The 19,954-nt window shown below is 53.3% G+C and overlaps 1 protein-coding gene across 2 annotated transcripts in view; it reads left to right on the top strand.

The window, feature by feature from the left end:
• KMT2C (lysine methyltransferase 2C) overlaps positions 1-19,954 on the top strand; it is a 1,555,522-nt gene that overhangs the window by 817,576 nt on the left and 717,992 nt on the right. For both annotated transcript variants that reach the window (XM_086941472.1, XM_086941471.1), the window contains 2 exons: positions 10,015-10,088; positions 10,188-10,370. In XM_086941472.1, coding sequence (XP_086797598.1) covers positions 10,015-10,088; positions 10,188-10,370 — 257 coding nt within the window. The remainder of the gene's footprint in view (positions 1-10,014; positions 10,089-10,187; positions 10,371-19,954) is intronic.

Below are 19,954 nucleotides of genomic sequence, written 5' to 3'. Positions count from 1 at the left end.
TCATAAGGTGAGGAATCCACTGGCAGATGTATCCATCAGAAGAACAAGTTACTTACCTTGGTAATGCTTTTTCTGTATCTGCCTGTGGATTCCTCATTGACCCACCCTCCTCCCCGTTGTCCACCTTTGTATACCTTAAAGGATGCCTTATTTGGCTTGTTGTTTTACATGGTATGTTCTTTCTATCTGGTACATTTATAGGAAATGCTGATGTTCTTTAGCTTTCCTTTTTGATTTTGTACTGTGTATATTGGCTCAAATGTTGTGTACTGTGTATACCTTGAATCCTTTGTCGGTCCACCTGTTCGCCTCGCAGGCACTGAAAAAATGGGTGGAACTGACGTCATCACGCTGACGAGGCTCTCTTATGGCTCCTGTGACGTCATGCGGGGTCGCGAGCAGAGCCGATGTCCTTGTCGGCGTGGAGAGCTAGGAAAAAATTCTGCGGAATGCTTGTGCAGGGGATATTCATAAGGTGTCGAAACTACCGGCAGATACTGTATCCACCAGAAAAAGCGTTACCTAAGGTAAGTAACTTGTTCTTTGAGAGCTTCTGCTGGTTGCTGTCTGCCCTTTAACATGTCTTGTCACAGACTGGCTATATACTAGTGTGTCTTCTATTTATAGTACTACTGGCACCTTCTGGCCATAGATTGGCATCCTGCCAATGCTCTCCCATATATTTCGGGCTGCTGCAGGTTTCAACAGTGCTTCTTTCCACTGTCATGCATACTGACCGGAATGTGTTGACTCGGTTATACCAATTGCCTTCTCTCTGAGGTTTGATTGCAGTCGGCATGCTGGATCCTGCGTGTAGGAGAGTAGGGTCTGCTTCCCACTTTTTGCTTTGCTTTACTGGTTTTTCGACTTTAGTGTGGCTGTGGGCCTGCTGATCAGACCCACAGCCCAGCTGTTCTCTCTCTAACTTCATACCATGTACTTTAGGTACATATCCAATTGGGAATTGGGTCACCTTTGTGAGCCTCTATATAGTGTACCTTAGGTACCCAGGGCATAAGTGCATCCAAGGCCTACCAGGGGCTGCAGCATGTATTATGCCACCCCTGGCTGGCCATCCAATTTGACACAACTGGCTGATCACTCAGCTGGGGCAAGGTTGTGTAATAACTCCTTGCATAGATATAGTATTCCTATATCTAACCTTATATATAGACACATATGCACCTATAAATCACTCTTATGGCAGGCCTTAACAATCCTGAAGGCAGAGTGCTTGGTTTTATGTGAGATGGTGCTCTAGCATGAGCTGAGCCTGTCTGCAGCTTTCGGAACCATGTCCTTCTAGCTTTTCTATGATATAGCCATACCGTATACTCTTAAGTGCATTATAATCCTTGCGGTTAATGCTAACTTTGGTTTGGCTTTATCAAAACATGTCGTGTAAGGTGTCATACGCTTTGGAATACTACCCCCTCGTCAGTTCTGGCGATGGGGGTAGCATTCCATCCTTCTAGAGGGAGAAGACATGTTGTTCCTGTTAATCCCGGTTAAAGTTAACCAGAGCCTCAGCATCACAAAATGGATGCTGCTGCCACAGACACAAGTCAGACCTCCTGCTGCTGGGAGCCCTTCCAGCTAGGGAGACCTGGACAATAGGTTTCCTGTCTTGGGAGGTGCTAGCACCACCCCAGGCAGGCCATAGTGTATTGGGGCAGGGAGGGCTGAATGAATTGAGACACTGCCTGGGGCACACAAGGTGCTGCATGCATAGCCTGGTTCAAACCAGTTGCTGGGCACTCCAGCCCCAGCTCTGGCGCGAAACTGGACAAAGGGAAAGGGGTGTAACCACCCCCTTCCCTGGTCCCACCCATAGGAGGGACCTAGTAGGTAATCCAGCCCCTTTAATTCGTATAAAGCTAGGAGCTGAGTCTAGAGACTTTAGATTATCCTGAACTGAAACTTGAAACGAAACTCTGGACCTTCGACATTCTACTGCAACTGGAAGACTGAAGAATCTTCCTTGTGGTCAAGGAGTGACCACCCTGTGCAAACAGGCACCAATAGCGACTTGCCGGTTTGCTTTGTCGACGCTCCCGCCGGAGCCCGAGCACAGAGCCAGACAGGAACTGGACTTCTAGACTTCTCTGACCCCGACCCACATCTGCAGAAGAGCTGAGACCCGTGGAGGCGACGAGAGACGTGGGACCGGACATCTTGAAAAGCCTGCTTATTGCTAATTGCGCAGCTTCTGAGGCACCCTCGAAGTTGTGCATTGGGGATTGAGAAGCCCCAGCCCGAGCCACATCTCCACCAACGCCCAGGCCTCCACACACCACACTCCACGAGTGCCGCGTGGGGCCTGCTGTTGCTTTTGAGCTCGATGCGCCTTTCCGGTCACCTGCCCGTTGGCTAGTGGCCTCTGTGCAGGCGAACCTTTGAATCTACACCGCTGGCCTGGTTGCTCCAGGCCTGCTCCTACTTCCCTGAAAAGGAGAAGCCCCCAGACCTTCCTGGTCTGACTCGAAGCAAATATTCAATTCCTGTGTTGGTTGGATTTGCCAAGGCTCGTTGGGTCCAATCAGGGTCTCGTCACCGCAGACCTCTAGATCCATCGTGGGACAGCTCGATTACAGCGCCTGGTCGTCGTCGATGCCTCCTGGACCTCATGGCTGCAGAGACAAGCTTCACAACATCACCTGATAGCTTCAAGACATCGCCTGGTTCCTTCCTGGTCACTGGCTAGTGACCCAGACTCTGCCCTCTGCTTTCAGGTACTCTTCATCCTCGATCGACCCTTGGAACTAACCGGACACTTCTCTACTGGTCGCATGCAGCATCTTTTTACAGGTCTCCATAGGATTCAGCGACGAAACCTGACACAACTTGACACCTATGCACCTGGCTCCTGTGGGTGAGGTAACGCGAGTACTACGGTGCTCCTGTGGGTATTGACTATCCAAGTGTCCTAGTTTACAGTAGCTTTCTCCTAATCCATCTGGAAGTGTCCTAAATCAACTAGTTTCTGACTCTTACGTTCCCATTGTATTCTTATGGGAACCCGTGTGTGTGTTAAGACACTGCACACGCGTCCCGTGGGTCTCCTGCTTCCTAACCCTTGGTAGTTCAGTGTAGCCCCAGGGATGCCCTAGGCCTTGTTCGTGACGTGGTACTTATACCACTATTTTAGTATATGATTTGCAACTCTCCTAGGTCTTGACTGTATTTTGTGCAACTTATTGTATGACAATTGAGTAACTTGTTATGCGCTTGTGCCTCTGACCTCATAAAGAGTTCAGAGGGGTTGTGTTAGTAATAAATACATATATATTTTATATATAACCTGTGTGGTGTCCTTTCATTTGATATTAAAGGGGTTACATATGGTAAAACAGCTGGCTTCACATGCTCTCTGAAGTTTTAGCCTAAGACTGCTTTGTCCATGCTACCACTAGGATAGCTGGTCTATAAGGTTGACTTTACAACCATCACCATAAGGGTTGTTTGGACTGATACAGGGTGTCCACTAGAATTGTGGACATCACATATCAGGCCAACTTCTCACCCTGCGGATCCATCAGACCCTAGGTGCAGTTCCACTTCTTTCCAAAGTCCTGACCTGTTTCTTTTACACCAACATGTCTAGTATATATTTTCTTTCTCTCACCCGGTATACATCCGGGAGTTTTCATGCTGTTCTTGGATGGCTTGTGGTGCCTTTGCCTCCCCATGTTTTCCACTCTTTCTGAGCTTCATGGTCTGGCTGCGCTGGCTTGCGGTCCCACAGTGTTTTGTCACCTTGTTGACTTCTACGTTCCCTCTGGAACTTAATGGGGTTCAGTCGCAGACCCGCCTCCTCTATGGGTATGGCTTTGGTATTTATTCTAAGTTAAGGAATCTGCGGCTAGATGTCTATCAGATAAACTAATTACTTAACTCTGTAACAATGTATCTGGTAGAGACACAGTCTAGCCGCAGATTGCTTAACGCCCGCCTGTCCTCCCTGTTGTTCGAGGACCTTTTCAGGTTGGGTTTTCTATACTCGCCGCCCTCAGAGTGGCTTCACCTTTCTACAGGGTGACATTTTTACTTCACTCCTACACAAAATGTTCGTTCTGTTTTCATTGCTCTACTCCGCCCATTCTCATGATTTGGCGGTATGCTCATATGTCATGTGTCCTCTCCAACCATGTGCCTGGATTGTACGGTCTGGGAGCTATTCATGTTTTTCTCCCCTCCCCCCCGCTCTCCCCTTCTCCATCGCCTTGGAGTCTCTTACCACCCTGCAACTCATTGATTCAAGTCTATTGGCTCTGCCTAATTCTCTCAGTCTCTTATTGGGGTTCTGAAGTCTCTTTCTGGTGACGTCTTGTGGTGAAATTGTCCTTGCTCCTATGTTCTGCACTTGTTCTCCTTCACGGTTATGCTTTATAGTTGCAGACTTTGTCGCTTACCATGCTGTTTTTTTCATATCTTAATCTACCTCCACAGGTGGTTTGGCCTCACTTTGTGGGGTTGCTTCTAAGAGCATTGCTCTGCTCTTTCCTTTTATTAGCTTTTGAAATAAAGTGCCTGGCACAATCCTTTATAGCTCTATTTTTCTTCATTTTCACACACTGTTTATCATATTCTCACAGTCTTTGGTGTTGGCTCTGTGTTGTGGCACGGAAAAGTTTCTCTAACGAAAACTGACGTCAGCACGCCGGGAGGGGCATACATGGCTCCACTGACGTCATGTCGTTGGACGGCGTCAGGGCGGAGCCGTGCGGCGCTGCCCCCGGCGCGCAGAGGTGCTGCTGCGGAAAGTTCTTCGGATCCAGTCTGAAGCCTGAGAAAATTCTGAGTTAAGGATTCTGCGGCCAGACTGTGTCTCTACATCGTTATTGAAGATAAGTAACCCGTTCTTTAGTAGGATTCTCTGGAGCAAAGAAAGGAAAGGCTGTGCAGAAAACTGCCTTGTCAAGGTGGGATGTTCTCTGTAGTACAATATGCTGAGCTCTGGCCAAGAAGCATTCTCCATAAGCATTGCATGCATTAGATGTTAGGAGGGCACTTATGTAGTATATTGACAAATCCAAATCTATCAAACAAAGCAAAGCAGCTGTTTGTTGTATTTGCTAAGCCTTACATTCCGTCTCTAAAGCTGGTATTGGTAGGTGAATTGTCAAATTCTTTCAAACGTGCTATGTCAAAGTCTAGCAAACGATATCTGTTTTTCCAAAAGTATATTCCACATATAAAAAAGTCAACACAATTACCTTTTTGGGAAACATCCCTTTAGAAGACATTTGTAAAACTGCCAATTGGCCAACTGCACACACATTTATTAAGCGCTGCAGTGAGAATGTATTATGTAAGTTTTTCTAAACAGCTGCATCATCTACTCGCTAGCCACCACTTTGGGGAAGAAACAGCTTTGCAGTCTGTGCAGAGCATGTGTATCTACAGTTTCACATGCTGCATGTAGAAAATATACTTAACTTGTAACCATCTGTTTTTGGAGTGTGGTGCTGTAGATTCACATTCGCCCACCTTCCGTTACAGAAGCCAGTGTTGATCACAGATGTTTTCCGTTCAACTTTATTTGGATCTGCAATGCAAAGTTCATGCTATCTTCGTCTTCAACATTATACTTACTGACACTACTCACTAACTGAGCTGTAAACAGTCTGGGGTTGGAGTCTCTATCCTGTTGCATTGTGGACTTGTGACCTAAAGGTGGAATCACAGCAGGTTTTGTCTCTGAGAAACACCTTCGAAGAAAAACAACTTGCAAACTACTAGACCTAACTTAGAGGCAGGATTATGCAGCTTCTGAAACTACAGCAGTACACACTATGAACAGATGGTTGCAGGGTAGGTACCTTTTCAAGTCTTTGCATCTGTTCCTAGATCCCAGGACATACAGGCTTTGGCACTGCTATCCACCAAGGGGGCTGGGGAAATAAGCGTATCCATCCTGGCAGATTTCAACCCTCCTTATTTTAAAATTTCCATCTTTATGACTGAGTTTTATATGCCTTTACAGAAGCTTCTGTCACAACCATGTTTCATGCGGCTGCTCTGTAAACATTTTTGTTTTTACAAATTCAAACACCCAAAACAGTAGTTTGTCCGTATAAAGCAAAAAACGCAACTAAACCTGCCACCATGCAAGCTTTCTGTCGAGTGTGGAGATCATTTGTATTTTTTTTTTTTCAGCAGACCCGAAAAAAGAAAAAAACAGTACATCAGCTTTTAATAGTTCAGACCTTCTGATCAACTTACATGGATAGCCCCATCTCTGTTAAACCGTTCTGGCAAGGTTTCCCCCGATGGAAAGATGACTGTCCACCTGATCCTTAATAGAGACAGCAGACACAGTACTCATTCTGATTTGTGACATAGTACCCAGTCCACCAAACTCTAAATCAGGCCCATTGTTTGTATATTTAGGAAGATGAGTTCCTGATCTAAAGGTAGCTCCTTGAAGTTTGCTGTGTCTATGAAGTGGCCATAAACTTCAAAACAAATTGTACTGCGGTGAATAGTCATTTGTTATAAAACCTCTTAAAAATGTTCAGAGTTGATTACTGATGGCTTATGACTCACTTTATCAGAGGACGAGAAACAGAAGCAATTTCAGCTTTGTACCCAACCATTATATCTGATAGACTTCTAGCCGCAGATTCCCTAGGAGTCAGACTGGATCTGGAAAATCGTGAGCAGTACCTCTGTTCGCCAGTAGGTGACATCAATCTGCTCCCGACTATGCCATCCACCCCGGAAGTGACGTGTGTTGTGCCTATATAGGCACCACCTGAGCATGCTTACACTTCATTTCTTTCTGCGCCATATCAGTGCAGATCCAGAGAGAGCTACACCAGTCCATTTTTTAGACTTTTTTCAACCTTTTGTCTAAATTCATTTGAGTTTAAGCTCCCAGGCAGCGATAGGGATGACCCCTAAAAACCTGTGGGGTTTAAACCCTGTGGATCCTGTCATGGACGGATGTCTGTGACAGACCCACACCTTGTTTGCCTCTGGTGCCTGGAAGCCAGCCCATATCTCCAAGGCCTGTCCCAACTACAGAGCAATGTACCGTAAGGCAGTTTGGGAGCGCTCCGTGAAGCACTTGGTCATCCTTTCCCAGTGGACTCCGCACCTCTCCAGGTCCCAGTTTGAGAGTATGGTCCCAGGCCCGCTTCCGGAGCCATTCCCGACAGTCATTGTCACGCTTGAAGTCGTCGTTGGGTAAGTCCTGCAAAAAGTCCAAGACGTTGAAACGCTCTTCATCTTTGCCGGACCAGTCCAAGACTGTGAATGAGGCGAGGGACTGACTCCACAAAACTAGGCCCTGCTTCCAGGCGCCAACTGCGAAGCCTGAGTCTGGGTCCACTCCGTGCCTCCTAGAATTTCCCAAAGCTGGAGCAAAACCAACCAGGCTGAAGGAGATTTGAGGTCATGCATTTCATGTTTGGGTGGGCTATCCCTTTGGAGCACCTTCGGGCCCCACGGGTTCAGCAGGGACACTCACTGGATTCTCGCCAGTGGGTTTTCCTTCAGTGCCAGTCGGGCCCTTATGATCTGTTCCTGTATTGGCTCTGGTCACCAGATCACGACCTTCTCCGTAGCCCATTACAGTGGCGCCATTCCTAGTGCCGTTGATGCCCCTCGGCATTGCCGACCCCATCGTTATACTGTACTCAATTATGGAACTGGATTGGCCTTAAGGCCATCACTCAGCCCAGTCCACTGACCCCCCACCCCACCCCCACCCCTCATGCAGCCTCCAAACCCCTTTAATATGCCTTCCCTACTTCATGGGCAACCGGTCGAACGCAAGATCAAGCACACCTGCCTGGATGGCATCCATCTCAGACAAATGGGTGCTTCAAATTTTTTAGTAGGGTTATACCCTTCCATCTACAGAAACCGCTGCTCTGTTCCCCCTCCCCTGGCCAATTTTGGCCCCAGGGACCCCATCCCCAGGGCCCGGCCATGTTACCTGGGTGACCCGGAACCCAGTGTGCACAATGGGGACTGAGGGGGAGCCTCATGGCCCCCCCTTCCTCCTGCAGGAGTCGGCATTGTTGCTGCTCAGAGGGCGTTGCTGGAAAGGCAGCTCCTTCTGTGCAGGAGGAATTATTTCATCTCTTTCCAAGACCACATGTTTGCAGGCAGGTAAATAGATAAAACCTCCACTTCCAACAGGTGGTAGCACTTTGACAGCTCCCGCCCCCTGGAACTGGAGTGTTTGCTTTTCCTTGGCTGGAGTTGTTAAAGCTCCCACCAAGCAAAAGCAAACAGCGCTATCCCAGGGATGGGCACCCGAGACATAGCAGCAGCCGGTCCGGGGTGGAAGGGGGGGGGGGGGGTTTGGGGGGTTGGGGTTGGGGTTGATACCCAGGACCATTAATGGCCCCAGGAGGAGGAAGTGTGGGCACTCCTCCTTTACTTTTAAGGACCTGCACCCAAGAGGTGGGGCACCCCGGGCCCTATGTGGCCTGGGAGGGGGGCTATGGGCCCCTCTCCTATTCTTTCACAAAATATCTGGTCCCAGGGAGGTTGTGGCCTCTAGGGCCGTATGGGGGAGGGGGGGTCCAGTGCCCCCCATTCTGAGATATTTAGCCAGTGGAGGTGGTAGTGGTCCCCAGAGCTCAGGATGGAAGTGGGGTCCACGTGGTACCCCAACAATGTTTGGTCCATGGAAGAGGTGGCCTCTGGGGCTGACAGAGCCCGTGAAGGGGGCCCTTGCACCCCCTTCCTTTTCTTAAAATAAAGTCCAGGGGAAGTGGTGGTTCCCGGGCCTCAATGAGCCTTAGGAGTGGGGCCCCGTACATCCTCCTCCCTTTTTAGAAAATAAAAATGCCTCCAGGACCTGGTCCACCTGGGCTCAATTCAAAACAAGCGCCGGAGCCCACGCTTGTTTGTTTATTTTTGCCCCGGATTCACGGCTTCATCTCGTTTCCGCTGCAAAGACCACAGCTAAGGGGTCAGGCTGTTCCTACCCTATCCCTTTTTCGTTTTTTTAAACTTTTTTGTGGGAGTCGGCTGAAGCACTACACTTCCTGATTGAAAGGTTGAAATTTGAATTTCTTTTAATAAGTCAAAAACTACTGAACGTATTTTCATCAAATAACAAAAAGTTCTTTCTGGACTAAGAGCTACCTTTCTGCTAAATTTGGTCTTATTCCGTCCAGCTGTTCGTGCTGTAGTAATGTCTAAAATTTCTATTGAAGTTAACATTGGAAAAACAAGAACCCCTCCCCTCCCCTTTTCTAGTCCCCAGCTTGATGAATCACCCTGTAAAACTTTCCCTGCTCAACAAGAATCACCAGCACACTATTTTGGGAAAAGTTTGTCAAGATTTGTGAAAAGATGCCAAAGATAAAAGCAAATCAAAATAAGCATTTCCTATGGAAATTATGGTCCTTACTATAACTACCTACTGATGAACGTCAGTAGGAGAGAGAGGGACACACACACACATTCGCTCTCTCTTTTGCAAAATGCTCTGAGAGCCTGCATGTGGGCAGGATAATTAAGTGCATATCATTTTGATTACGTTTTCCCTGGAAGAGATCTATGATTACAGGTAAGAAACTTCCTTTTGTCCATTGTGACATCAGAGGTGACTCATGCTATCATGTGCTTGTTCCAAAAGGTTTCAGTCAAATATGCAGTTCGGCCACTTTGATGTGGGTAATGTCAATAGGGACTCAGACTAACATTGTGGGTTTTCACCTTGATATTTTTTAAGTAAATAAAGGACGGCACAATCTAATCTGCCACATTGGACTGACTACAGGTAAAAGTGCGGCTCTGTTAAAGATGCTAAATAGAACTGCAGTGTCATTGTTGATGACATTGCGCTTTAACCACATGACTGCTAAGCTGATTCCTCTCCTGTGCTGGAAATTGTTATATTCCATGGTTCATGACGAGCTCAGCTCATCATGAGCACACGACCAGTGTACTGCATGACGAGCTGAGCTCGTCATGAGCAGCGAAGGGGTTAATGAAATTCTTAAATATTGTCCGCTGGTGATGATATCTTTTTTCCTTTTTGTTAAGACTGGTCTACGAGAGCGAAGCAGATTGCTAAACTTTGGAGAAAAGCAAGTTCTCAGGAGAGAGCCCCTTATGTGGTATGGATAACTATTTCAGAGTATACTACTAACATTTATCTGAATTGGTCTTTAGAAAAGAAACTTGTATTTAATGTTATTTTTATTATTAATTTCAAGCAAAAAGCTAGAGAAAATCGAACTGCTCTACGGATCAATAAAGTGCAGTTGTCTAATGATTCCATGAAACGGCAACAGCAGCAAGAAATTGTCGATCCTACTTCTCGTATTGACCATGAACTTTTTAAAGATCCTTTAAGGCAGAGGGAGTCTGAACATGAACAAGAATGGAAATTTAGACAGGTAAATATGTTTAATTATGTTCTACTTTAAGGATTCTCTTTTGTCATCCTAATGTTTATTTGGAATACATAATGTTTTTTTTTAAACTCCTACTTGTTTGTTCAATTATATTTAATATCTGAAAGAAACAGGTTAGTATTATATTCCTTACCGTCGAATATCCCCAGGCGTCAGACTGGATCCGGAAATTTTTGCGTAGCCGTACCCATGCGCGTCGGTAGGCGTCGTCTGCGTCCGTCGTCCGCGTCGTTGGCGCCGTGATGACCTCGTCGGAGTACTTAGATGCCGCCTCCGCGCGCTGACGTTAGTTCTTCTTTTTTCCGCGCCAGCAAGTGCAGATCCCGAAAATTTTGCACCCTAGTCAATTTTTGACTAACTTTTTACGATCCTTTTTGATCTACTTTCAAAGTCTCTCGACTCCGACGGTGCCGGTAGGGATGCCCGGGTTCAAGCCCTGCGCCGACTGCAACCGAATGATGTCGATTACCGACCCCCATTGCCGGTGCCTGCACTGTCTAGGTCCTGACCACGACGACAAGTCATGCTCCGACAGCCGGGCCCCGACGTCTAAAGCTAGACGGGAGCAGTCCCGTAAGCGTCTCGAGCTTCGGCAGTACGCCCACGCCGCTCGAGGTCCCGGTCCGGAAGGAGGTCGAGGGACCGGAGTCACCACAGTTCCGGGAGTCGTCATCGGCTCGAAGTCCTCAGGTAAGAGGCACAAGAAGTCGAAGAGGCGACATCGCTCTTCTGACTCACCCCGACGCTCGCGCGATGCGGCCGGGGGGTTCAGGCGACAGTGCCCACGCGGCTCTGCCAGGGCCACAGGTGTCGCGGCCTGCTCCATACCCGCCGGTCCCTGGGCAGAACGCGAAGCCGGGGGAGATTGATGACTTCCTCATGGCCATGAGGTCGCTCGCTTCCCCGTCTGCTTCCGCGGTGCCTTCAGGCCAAGCAGCCCCGACTGGGTCCCCACGCGGGCCGGGTGCTTCGGCCCCGGCGCCGTCGGGTGCTTCGGCCCCGGCGCCGCCAGCGACTTCGGTTCCGACACCGCAGGGCCCCACTGGATCCGGATCCCTGTCGGCGCCGGTTGACCTCGCCGGCGCCGGCCCCCAGGGTGTCTCCCAGGACGACGCCGTCTCTGGTCCTGCCCTCGATTCGGGTCCGGCATCAGACCGGCGCCTTATTTGACGCAGCTTGGAGATTTTTACTTCCACGACCCGGCCCCATCCTTTGAGCCTAAGTACCAGGCGATGGGTGACGAGGGGGATTGAGAGGGGGTCTGAGGACCCTCTGGCACGTGAGTGTCAGTCTTCTGCAGACTGGACAGGAGAGCTTGGGGATGCCAGTGGTCTGGACACTTCGCCCGACACTGGTTTTGTCTCCCCTCCTAGCGCGGCTACGGAGGAGGCGGCTGCCTATAGCGTGGTGCTGATGAGGGAGGCCTAGGCCTTGGGCCTTGAGCTCCCCTTCGCGGCCGTGAGGACCAACCTCCTCACTGAGGTTCTTAAACCGCAGGCAAGCTCGGCCGAGCCTCTGCTGCCGTTTAATGAGGCCTTGTCAGACGTTCTTCTGGGCACTTGATCCAAGCCCGCCACAGGTCAGCCTGTGGATAGGAACGGGCGACTCTTGATTTCTGTCTACCCACCCCACCCCCCGAGAGCCTGGTCATCCAGGCCTCTAATTCCCAGACCACATTCCCGTCGGCTCCCCCCCAACCGGGAATCCAAGAGGTACGAGCAATACGGGAAGAAAGTATTCTCCTCCCTAAGTTCCGCGGTGCCTTCAGGCCAAGCAGCCCCGACTGGGTCCCCACGCGGGCCGGGTGCTTCGGCCCCGGCGCCGTCGGGTGCTTCGGCCCCGGCGCCGCCAGCGACTTCGGTTCCGACACCGCAGGGCCCCACTGGATCCGGATCCCTGTCGGCGCCGGTTAGCCTCGCCGGCGCCGGCCCCCAGGGTGTCTCCCAGGACGACGCCGTCTCTGGTCCTGCCCTCGATTCGGGTCCGGCATCAGACCGGCGCCTTATTTGACGCAGCTTGGAGATTTTTACTTCCACGACCCGGCCCCATCCTTTGAGCCTAAGTACCAGGCGATGGGTGACGAGGGGGATTGAGAGGGGGTCTGAGGACCCTCTGGCACGTGAGTGTCAGTCTTCTGCAGACTGGACAGGAGAGCTTGGGGATGCCAGTGGTCTGGACACTTCGCCCGACACTGGTTTTGTCTCCCCTCCTAGCGCGGCTACGGAGGAGGCGGCTGCCTATAGCGTGGTGCTGATGAGGGAGGCCTAGGCCTTGGGCCTTGAGCTCCCCTTCGCGGCCGTGAGGACCAACCTCCTCACTGAGGTTCTTAAACCGCAGGCAAGCTCGGCCGAGCCTCTGCTGCCGTTTAATGAGGCCTTGTCAGACGTTCTTCTGGGCACTTGATCCAAGCCCGCCACAGGTCAGCCTGTGGATAGGAACGGGCGACTCTTGATTTCTGTCTACCCACCCCACCCCCCGAGAGCCTGGTCATCCAGGCCTCTAATTCCCAGACCACATTCCCGTCGGCTCCCCCCCAACCGGGAATCCAAGAGGTACGAGCAATACGGGAAGAAAGTATTCTCCTCCCTAAGTTTAAGATTGCGGTCAGTCAACACTGCATGCCTCTTGGGCCACTACACCCACTCTCTGTGGGATACGGTCGCGGACCTGCTGCCAGAATGCCCGGTGGAGGTCCAGGCTAAACTCGGCCAAGCCCTTGTGGAGTGTCGAGATGCGGCACGTTATTCCATCCAGTGTGGGCTGGACACTACTGACTCACTAGGCAGAGCGATGGCAACGACGGTGGCGATTCGTCGCCATGCCTGGTTGAGGTCTACCAACTTTTCGTCTGATGTCCAAAACTCACTTATGGACATGCTGTTCGATGGCCGTGGCCTCTTTGGCGACAAGACAGACCGTGCGCTTGAGCGCTTTAAGGACTCCAAGGCTACGACCAAGTCCTTGGGCCTCTCGGCCCGCGCCAGCAAACGGCTGCCCTTAGTCCCTTTCGTGGCCAAGGAAGGGGCGCCCCCACACATCGTGCCAGCCATGGGCCGCAGACTACCACCCAGCGCGGTGGCGGACGTGGAAACTGCTGTGGCGGCGGTCGGGGACAACGGCCAGGCCAGTCCACACCTGCCGCTGCAGCATCCGCCTCAAATTCTTCCTAGTCCAAGCTTTCAGGCCCAAGTGACGCCAGTGGGGGGCAGGGTTCGCCATCACCACCTCCACTGGCGCACTGTCACATCGGACAGGTAGGTGTTGCAAATCGTCCGAAGGGGCTACTCCCTCCCCTACGAGGCGACCCCTCCAGGCATGCCACCGCAGTGCCACCGCGTGCCGGGAAATCACTTGAAACTTCTACAAGAGGAAGTTACGGCCCTCATGGCCAAGGGGGCCATCAAGCGCGTTCCTGGGCCAGAAGTAGGGTGTGGTTGTTACTCCCACTACTTTCTGGTACCCAAGAAGGGCAAAGGGGGCCTACGCCCTATCTTGGACCTATGGAAGGTCAACAGCTTCCTTTGAAGGAGAAGTTCAAGATGCTGACTTTGGCTCAGGTCTTAGCTGCCCTGGAACCGGGAGACTGTATGGTAGCGTTGGACTTGCAGGACGCTTATTTTCACATCCCCGTCCTGCCGGCCCACCGGCGTTAACTGCGGTTCACGGTAGGCCACGAGCACTTTCACATTACCGTGCTCCCCTTCGGCCTTACCAGCACCCCACGGGTGTTCACGAAAGTGATGGCAGTGGTCGCAGCTCATCTGCGCAGGTTAGGGGTTTCAGTCTTCCCCCTACCTCGATGACTGGTTGTTGAAGGCGGGCTCTCCCCACACAGTAGTCAGCCACCTCCAGACTACGGCCAACCTCCTGCACCTACTAGGGTTCTCCATCAATGTGCCGAAGTCACACCTGTGTCCCTCTCAGAAGCTCCTCTTCATCGGAGCGGTCTAGACTCTGTGCAGTTTCGGGTTCATCCTCCCGAACAGCGGGTTCATGATATTCAGGCTCTGATTCCGATCTTTCAGCCGTTATCCCGAGTCTCGTCAGGTTGACGCTACGGCTTCTGGGGCTGATGGCCTCCTGCATCCTTCTGGTGCATCACGCCATGTGGCGGATGCGGGATCTGCAGTGGGACCTGAAGTTTCAGTGGGCCCAGCATCAGGGCAACTTGTCCGACCATGTCTCGATCTCGGAGGGCACTGCAAGACAGTTACAGTGGTGGCTCACGGACCGCGATTGGGTCAGCGACAGATCCCTCTCCCTACCCCAACCGGAGCACGTAGTTGACGGACGCATCCCTTCAGGGCTGGGGGGGGCCACATGGGAGAGGCAGAGATCAGAGGCCTCTGGTCTCCGGCGGTGCCCCGGCTGCACATCAACCTTCTGGAGCTGCGGGCGATCCGGCTTACACTGAAGGCATTCCTCCCCTCTGTCCGGGGGAGTGTAGTGCAGGTGTTCACAAATAACACCACCGCCATGTGGTACTGCAACAAACAAGGCGGTGTGGGGTCGTGGACCCTATGCCAGGAGGCTCTGCGCCTTCGGCAGTGGCTGGAACATCAGGACGTGACCCTGGTCGTTCAACACCTGGCAGGTTCCCTGAACGCCAGGGCGGACGAACTCAGCCGTCGGTGCATGATGGATCACGAATGGCGTCTGAACTCGGACGTGGCGCAAGGCCTCTTTCAGCAGTGGGGTGAGCCTTGGTTAGAACTAATCGCCACAGAAGAGACCGCGCAATGTCATCAGTTCTGCGCGTTGGAATTTCCAAGGCAGCACTCGCTCGGAGGCGCTTTTCGTCGCGAGTGGAGTTGCGGTCTGTTGTACGCTTTTCCGCCTATACCACTTCTGCCCAGAGTGCTGAAGAAGATCAGGCGCGACCGGGCCCAAGTCATCCTCGTGGCTCCGGACTGGGCACGAAGATACTGGTATCCCAAGCTACTCAGCATGTCAGTCGATCCCCCGATTCGTCTGCCTCTTCAGGAAGACCTCTGTCGCAGCAGCAGGGGACGGTCCTCAACCCGAAGCTGTCCAGTCTCCACCTCCATGCTTGGAGATTGAGCGGCGACAGTTGAGGCGATTTGACTTTCCTCCTGAAGTTTGTACTGTGATTCTGACAGCCAGGCGTCCCTCCACGAAGTCGGTATACGCCTGCAGGTGGAACAGATTTGTGGCATGGTGCACAGCAAAGGCTGTAGATCCACTCTCTGCCCCCATTTCTGAGGTTCTCCTTTTCCTTCTTTCTCTTGCCCAGCAGGACTCTGCTCTGGGCACTATCAAGGGCTACCTTTCTGCCCTTTCCGCCTTCTTGAGGCTACCTGATCAGCCTTCTTTATTCAAGTCCCCGATTGTTAACAGATTCTTGAAGGGGCTTCACTCCACTCATATGTTTCCCCCTGTTACTTTTGTGATGCCCCAGTGGGACTTGAATCTGGTTTTGACTTACCTGATGTGCGCTCCCTTTGAGCCGCTTCATAACTGTCCTCTTCGCCTTCTTACTCTGAAGACTGCTTTCCTGGTTGCCATCACCTCTGCCAGGATAGTGAGTGAGCTCCAGGCTCTTTCCTCTAAACCTCCTTTCCTTTCTGTCCATCCGGACAAGGTTGTGTTGCAGATAAAACCCTCTTTCCTGCCCAAGGTAGTCAAGGTCTTCCACATCGGGCAGTCCATCACCATGCCCACCTTCTTTCCGCCTCCGCATCCCTCTAAAGAGGAGGAGCGGCTCTACCGTCTGGACCCAAAACGTGTGCTCTCATACTATTTGGATCGCACATGCCAGTTCCAGGTGGATGACCAACTCTTTGTTGGTTACGTGGGCGCTAAGAAGGGACGGGCGGTGCACAAACGGACCATCTCTCGGTTGGTTGTGTTGTGTATCAAGGCATGCTACTCTTTGGCTAAAAAGGAGCCTCCTGTTGGGCTGAGGGCCCATTCCACTCGGGCCATGACAGCTACTACTGCCCTGGGCTGGGTAGTTCCCTTGCAGGACATTTATCAGACAGCTACGTGGGCCTCGCTGCACACGTTTGCAAGACACTACTGCCTGGACAGCCAAGTCGGGAGGGATGGCTTCTTTGGCCCTTCCGTCCTTCAGGACTTTCTGGTGTGATCATTGGTTCGCAGACCCACCACCGGGGTTGGTATTGCTGGGGTATCTATTCTAAGGTAAGGAATCTAATACTAACCTGTTTCTTTCAGATACACAAGTTACTTACCTTCGGTAACGATATATCTGTAAGAAACAGTAGTTAGTATTAGATTCCTTACAGCCCCACCCATCCTCCCCGTTCTGCGAACCGATATCTAGGGTTAAGGTCATCCCCTATCTGAAAGAAACACGTTAGTGTTAGATTCCTTACCTTAGAATATCCCCAGGCGTCAGTCTGGATCCGGAAACTTTTGCGTAGCAGTACCCCTGCGCGTCGGTAGGCGTCGTCTGCAGGCGTCCCCTGCGGCTCCGCGTCTGTCGTCGGCGTCGTGCGCCGTGATGACGTCGCTGGAGTACATAGACGCCGCCTCCGCGCGCTGACGTCAGTTCTTCTTTTTTCCGCGCCAGTGGACGCAGATCTGAAGAGCAGTACTCCGGTCTTTGACCAAGTTTTTCGATTGTCTTTTTTCTCTGTTGTGCCTGATAGGATGCCAGGATTTAAGAATTGCGATGGCTGTGAGCGCACGATGTCGGTCACAGACCATCACCGCCTCTGCCTCCGGTGTCTGGGCCCCGACCACGACGTGGACTCCTGCGTCGACTGCCGGGCCCTTACCAACAAGGCTAGGCGGGAGCGGTCCCGCAAGCTACTGGAGCTCCGGGTGTCGGCCCCACGTCGGGACCGGGAGCGGTCCCGGTCCGGCCGGAGGTCGAGAGAGCGTTCGAGGGAGCGGTCGCGGAGCCGCGCCGGGCGCTCCGGAAGTCGACGCCACTCGTCATCCTCGTCAGGTAAGAAGCACAAGAAGTCGGGGCGTCGTCATCGTACCCCCGACTCCCCCCGACGCTCGCGCGATGCGGCCGGGGGCTCGGGTGACCCCAACCCCGCGGCTCCGCGAGAGTCGCCGGCGCGGCCTGCCTCATACCCTCCGGTCCCTGGGCATGGTGCGACGCCTGACGAGATCGAGGCGTTCCTCATGGCCATGAGGGCGCTCGCTTCTCCGACGGGGCCTACGGCGCCTTCGGGCCCAGTGCTACCGTCTGGGGGCCCTGGCGGTTCGGGTGTCCCTGCCTCGGCGCCGTCGGGTGCTCCGGCCCCGGCGCCGCCGACGGCTCCGACCCCGGCGCCGCAGGGGCCTTCGGGATCGGCGCCGGCTGGTCTTCCGGCCTCCCCGGCGCCGTTGCCATCGGGGTTACCCCCGACGCCGCCCCCGCGCGGCGCCGGTTCTCCGCTGCCGGTTGGGTTCCGACGCCGGCTCCGGGCGGCGCCGTCCCCTTACCTTCTCCGACGCCGGACGCGGCGCCGGACGGGCGTCGCTCGACGCCGGTCCCGGCGCCGATGGGGCCCATGAACCCCGAGGAGCCGGTCTTCATCATTGACTCCGAATACGGAGAGGATGAGGAGTACGGTGAAGGTTGGGAGGGGTCCGAGGACCCTCTGGCTCGCGAGTGCCAGTATGACCCGGACTGGACAGGTGACTTGGGGGATGCCAGTGGTTTGGACGACTCCCCTAACCCTGGTTTGATCTCTCCTCCTTCTGTGGCATCGGTGGAGGGAGCTGCCTATTCTGTGGTGCTGATGAGGGCTGCCAAGGCCTTAAACCTTGAGCTCCCCGTCGCGGCCGTGAGGCCTAACATCCTCACCGAGGTCTTCAAACCGCAGTCATGCCCACTGGAGCCTCTGCTGCCGTTTAATGAAGCCTTGTCTGACGTTCTGTTGGGCACGTGGTCCAGGCCCGCTTCAGGTGCGCCTGTTGATCGGAACGTGGCCAGGCGCCACCGTCCTTGTCCGGACGACCCCAAGTACCTGTCTACCCACCCCACTCCTGAGAGTCTGGTGATCCAGGCCTCGACCTCCCAGTCCGCATTCCCGTCGGCCCCGCCCGACCGGGAATCCAAGAGGTATGACCAGTTTGCAAAAAGGTCTTCTCGTCCATTAGTTTGGGCCTGCGGTCTTGCAACACCGCCTGCCTCTTGGGCCGCTACACCCACTCTGTGTGGGATACGGTCGCGGAGCTGCTGCCAGAATGCCCCATGGAGGTGCGGGCAAAGCTCGGTCAGGCTGTGGCTGAGGGCCGAGATGCAGCGAAATATTCAATTCGGTGTGGTCTTGATACGACCGACTCGCTGGGCAGAGCTATGTCTACGACGGTGGCGATTCGTCGTCACGCCTGGCTGAGATCCGCCAATTTTTCGGCTGATGTCCAGAATACCCTGATGGACATGCCGTTTGATGGCTGTCACCTGTTCGGTGACAAAGCGGACCACGCGCTGGAACGCTTCAAGGACTCCAGGGTCACGGCCAAGTCCTTGGGTCTCTCGACCCAGCGTCAGCAACCGGGTTCGTTTCGTCCCTTTCGTGGCCAAGGAAGGGGCGCCCCCACACGTGCTGCCAGCCACGCGCCGCAACAATCCTTCCAACGCGGTGGCGGCCGTGGAAACCGCCGTGGTGGCGGTCGGGGACAACGGCGGGGTCAGACCACACCTTCCCCCGCAGCATCTACCCCAAAATCCTCCTAGTCCGTGCTTTCGGCCCCATGTGACGCCAGTGGGTGGCAGGGTTCGCCATCACCACGCTCACTGGCGCACGATCACTTCGGACAGGTGGGTGCTGCAAATTGTCCGAAGGGGCTACTCCCTCCCCTTCGAGACCTCTCCTCCAGCCATGCCACCGCAGAACCACCGTGTGTCGGGGGACCACTTGACACTTCTGCAGGAGGAAGTTACGGCCCTCTTGGCCAAGGGGGCCATCGAGCGCGTTCCTGGGCCAGAAGTAGGGCGTGGTTGTTATTCCCACTACTTTCTGGTGCCCAAGAAGGACAAGGGGGGCCTACGTCCTATCTTGGATCTAAGGAACGTCAACGGCTTCCTCCGGAAGGAGAAGTTCAAGATGTTGACGTTAGCTCAGGTCTTGGCTGCTCTAGACCCGCAAGACTGGATGGTAGCGTTGGACTTGCAGGACGCCTATTTTCACATCCCCGTCCTGCCGGCCCACCGGCGTTACCTGCGGTTCACGGTAGGCCAGGAGCACTTTCAGTTTATCGTGCTCCCCTTCGGCCTTACCAGCGCCCCACGGGTGTTCACAAAGGTGATGGCGGTGGTCGCAGCCCATCTGCGCAGGTTAGGGGTTTCAGTCTTCCCCTACCTAGACGACTGGTTGTTGAAGGCGGGCTCGCCCCAGACAGTCGTCCACCACCTTCAGATGACGGCGGACCTCTTGCACGACCTGGGGTTCTCCATCAACGTGCCGAAATCACACCTGTGTCCCTCTCAAAAGCTCCTTTTCATCGGAGCGGTTCTGGACTTGGCGCAGTTTCGGGTTTATCCTCCGGAACGGCGGGTTCGGGATATTCAGGCTTTGATTCCCATCTTTCAGCCGCTATCCCGAGTCTCGGTCAGGTTGACGCTGCGGCTGCTGGGA

The sequence above is a fragment of the Lissotriton vulgaris genome, chromosome 10 (assembly GCF_964263255.1).
Source record: "Lissotriton vulgaris chromosome 10, aLisVul1.2, whole genome shotgun sequence".
Lineage (NCBI taxonomy): Eukaryota > Metazoa > Chordata > Amphibia > Caudata > Salamandridae > Lissotriton > Lissotriton vulgaris.
The sequence above is the reverse complement of the archived record's forward strand: the minus strand, read 5'-3'. Positions and strand labels throughout refer to the sequence as shown.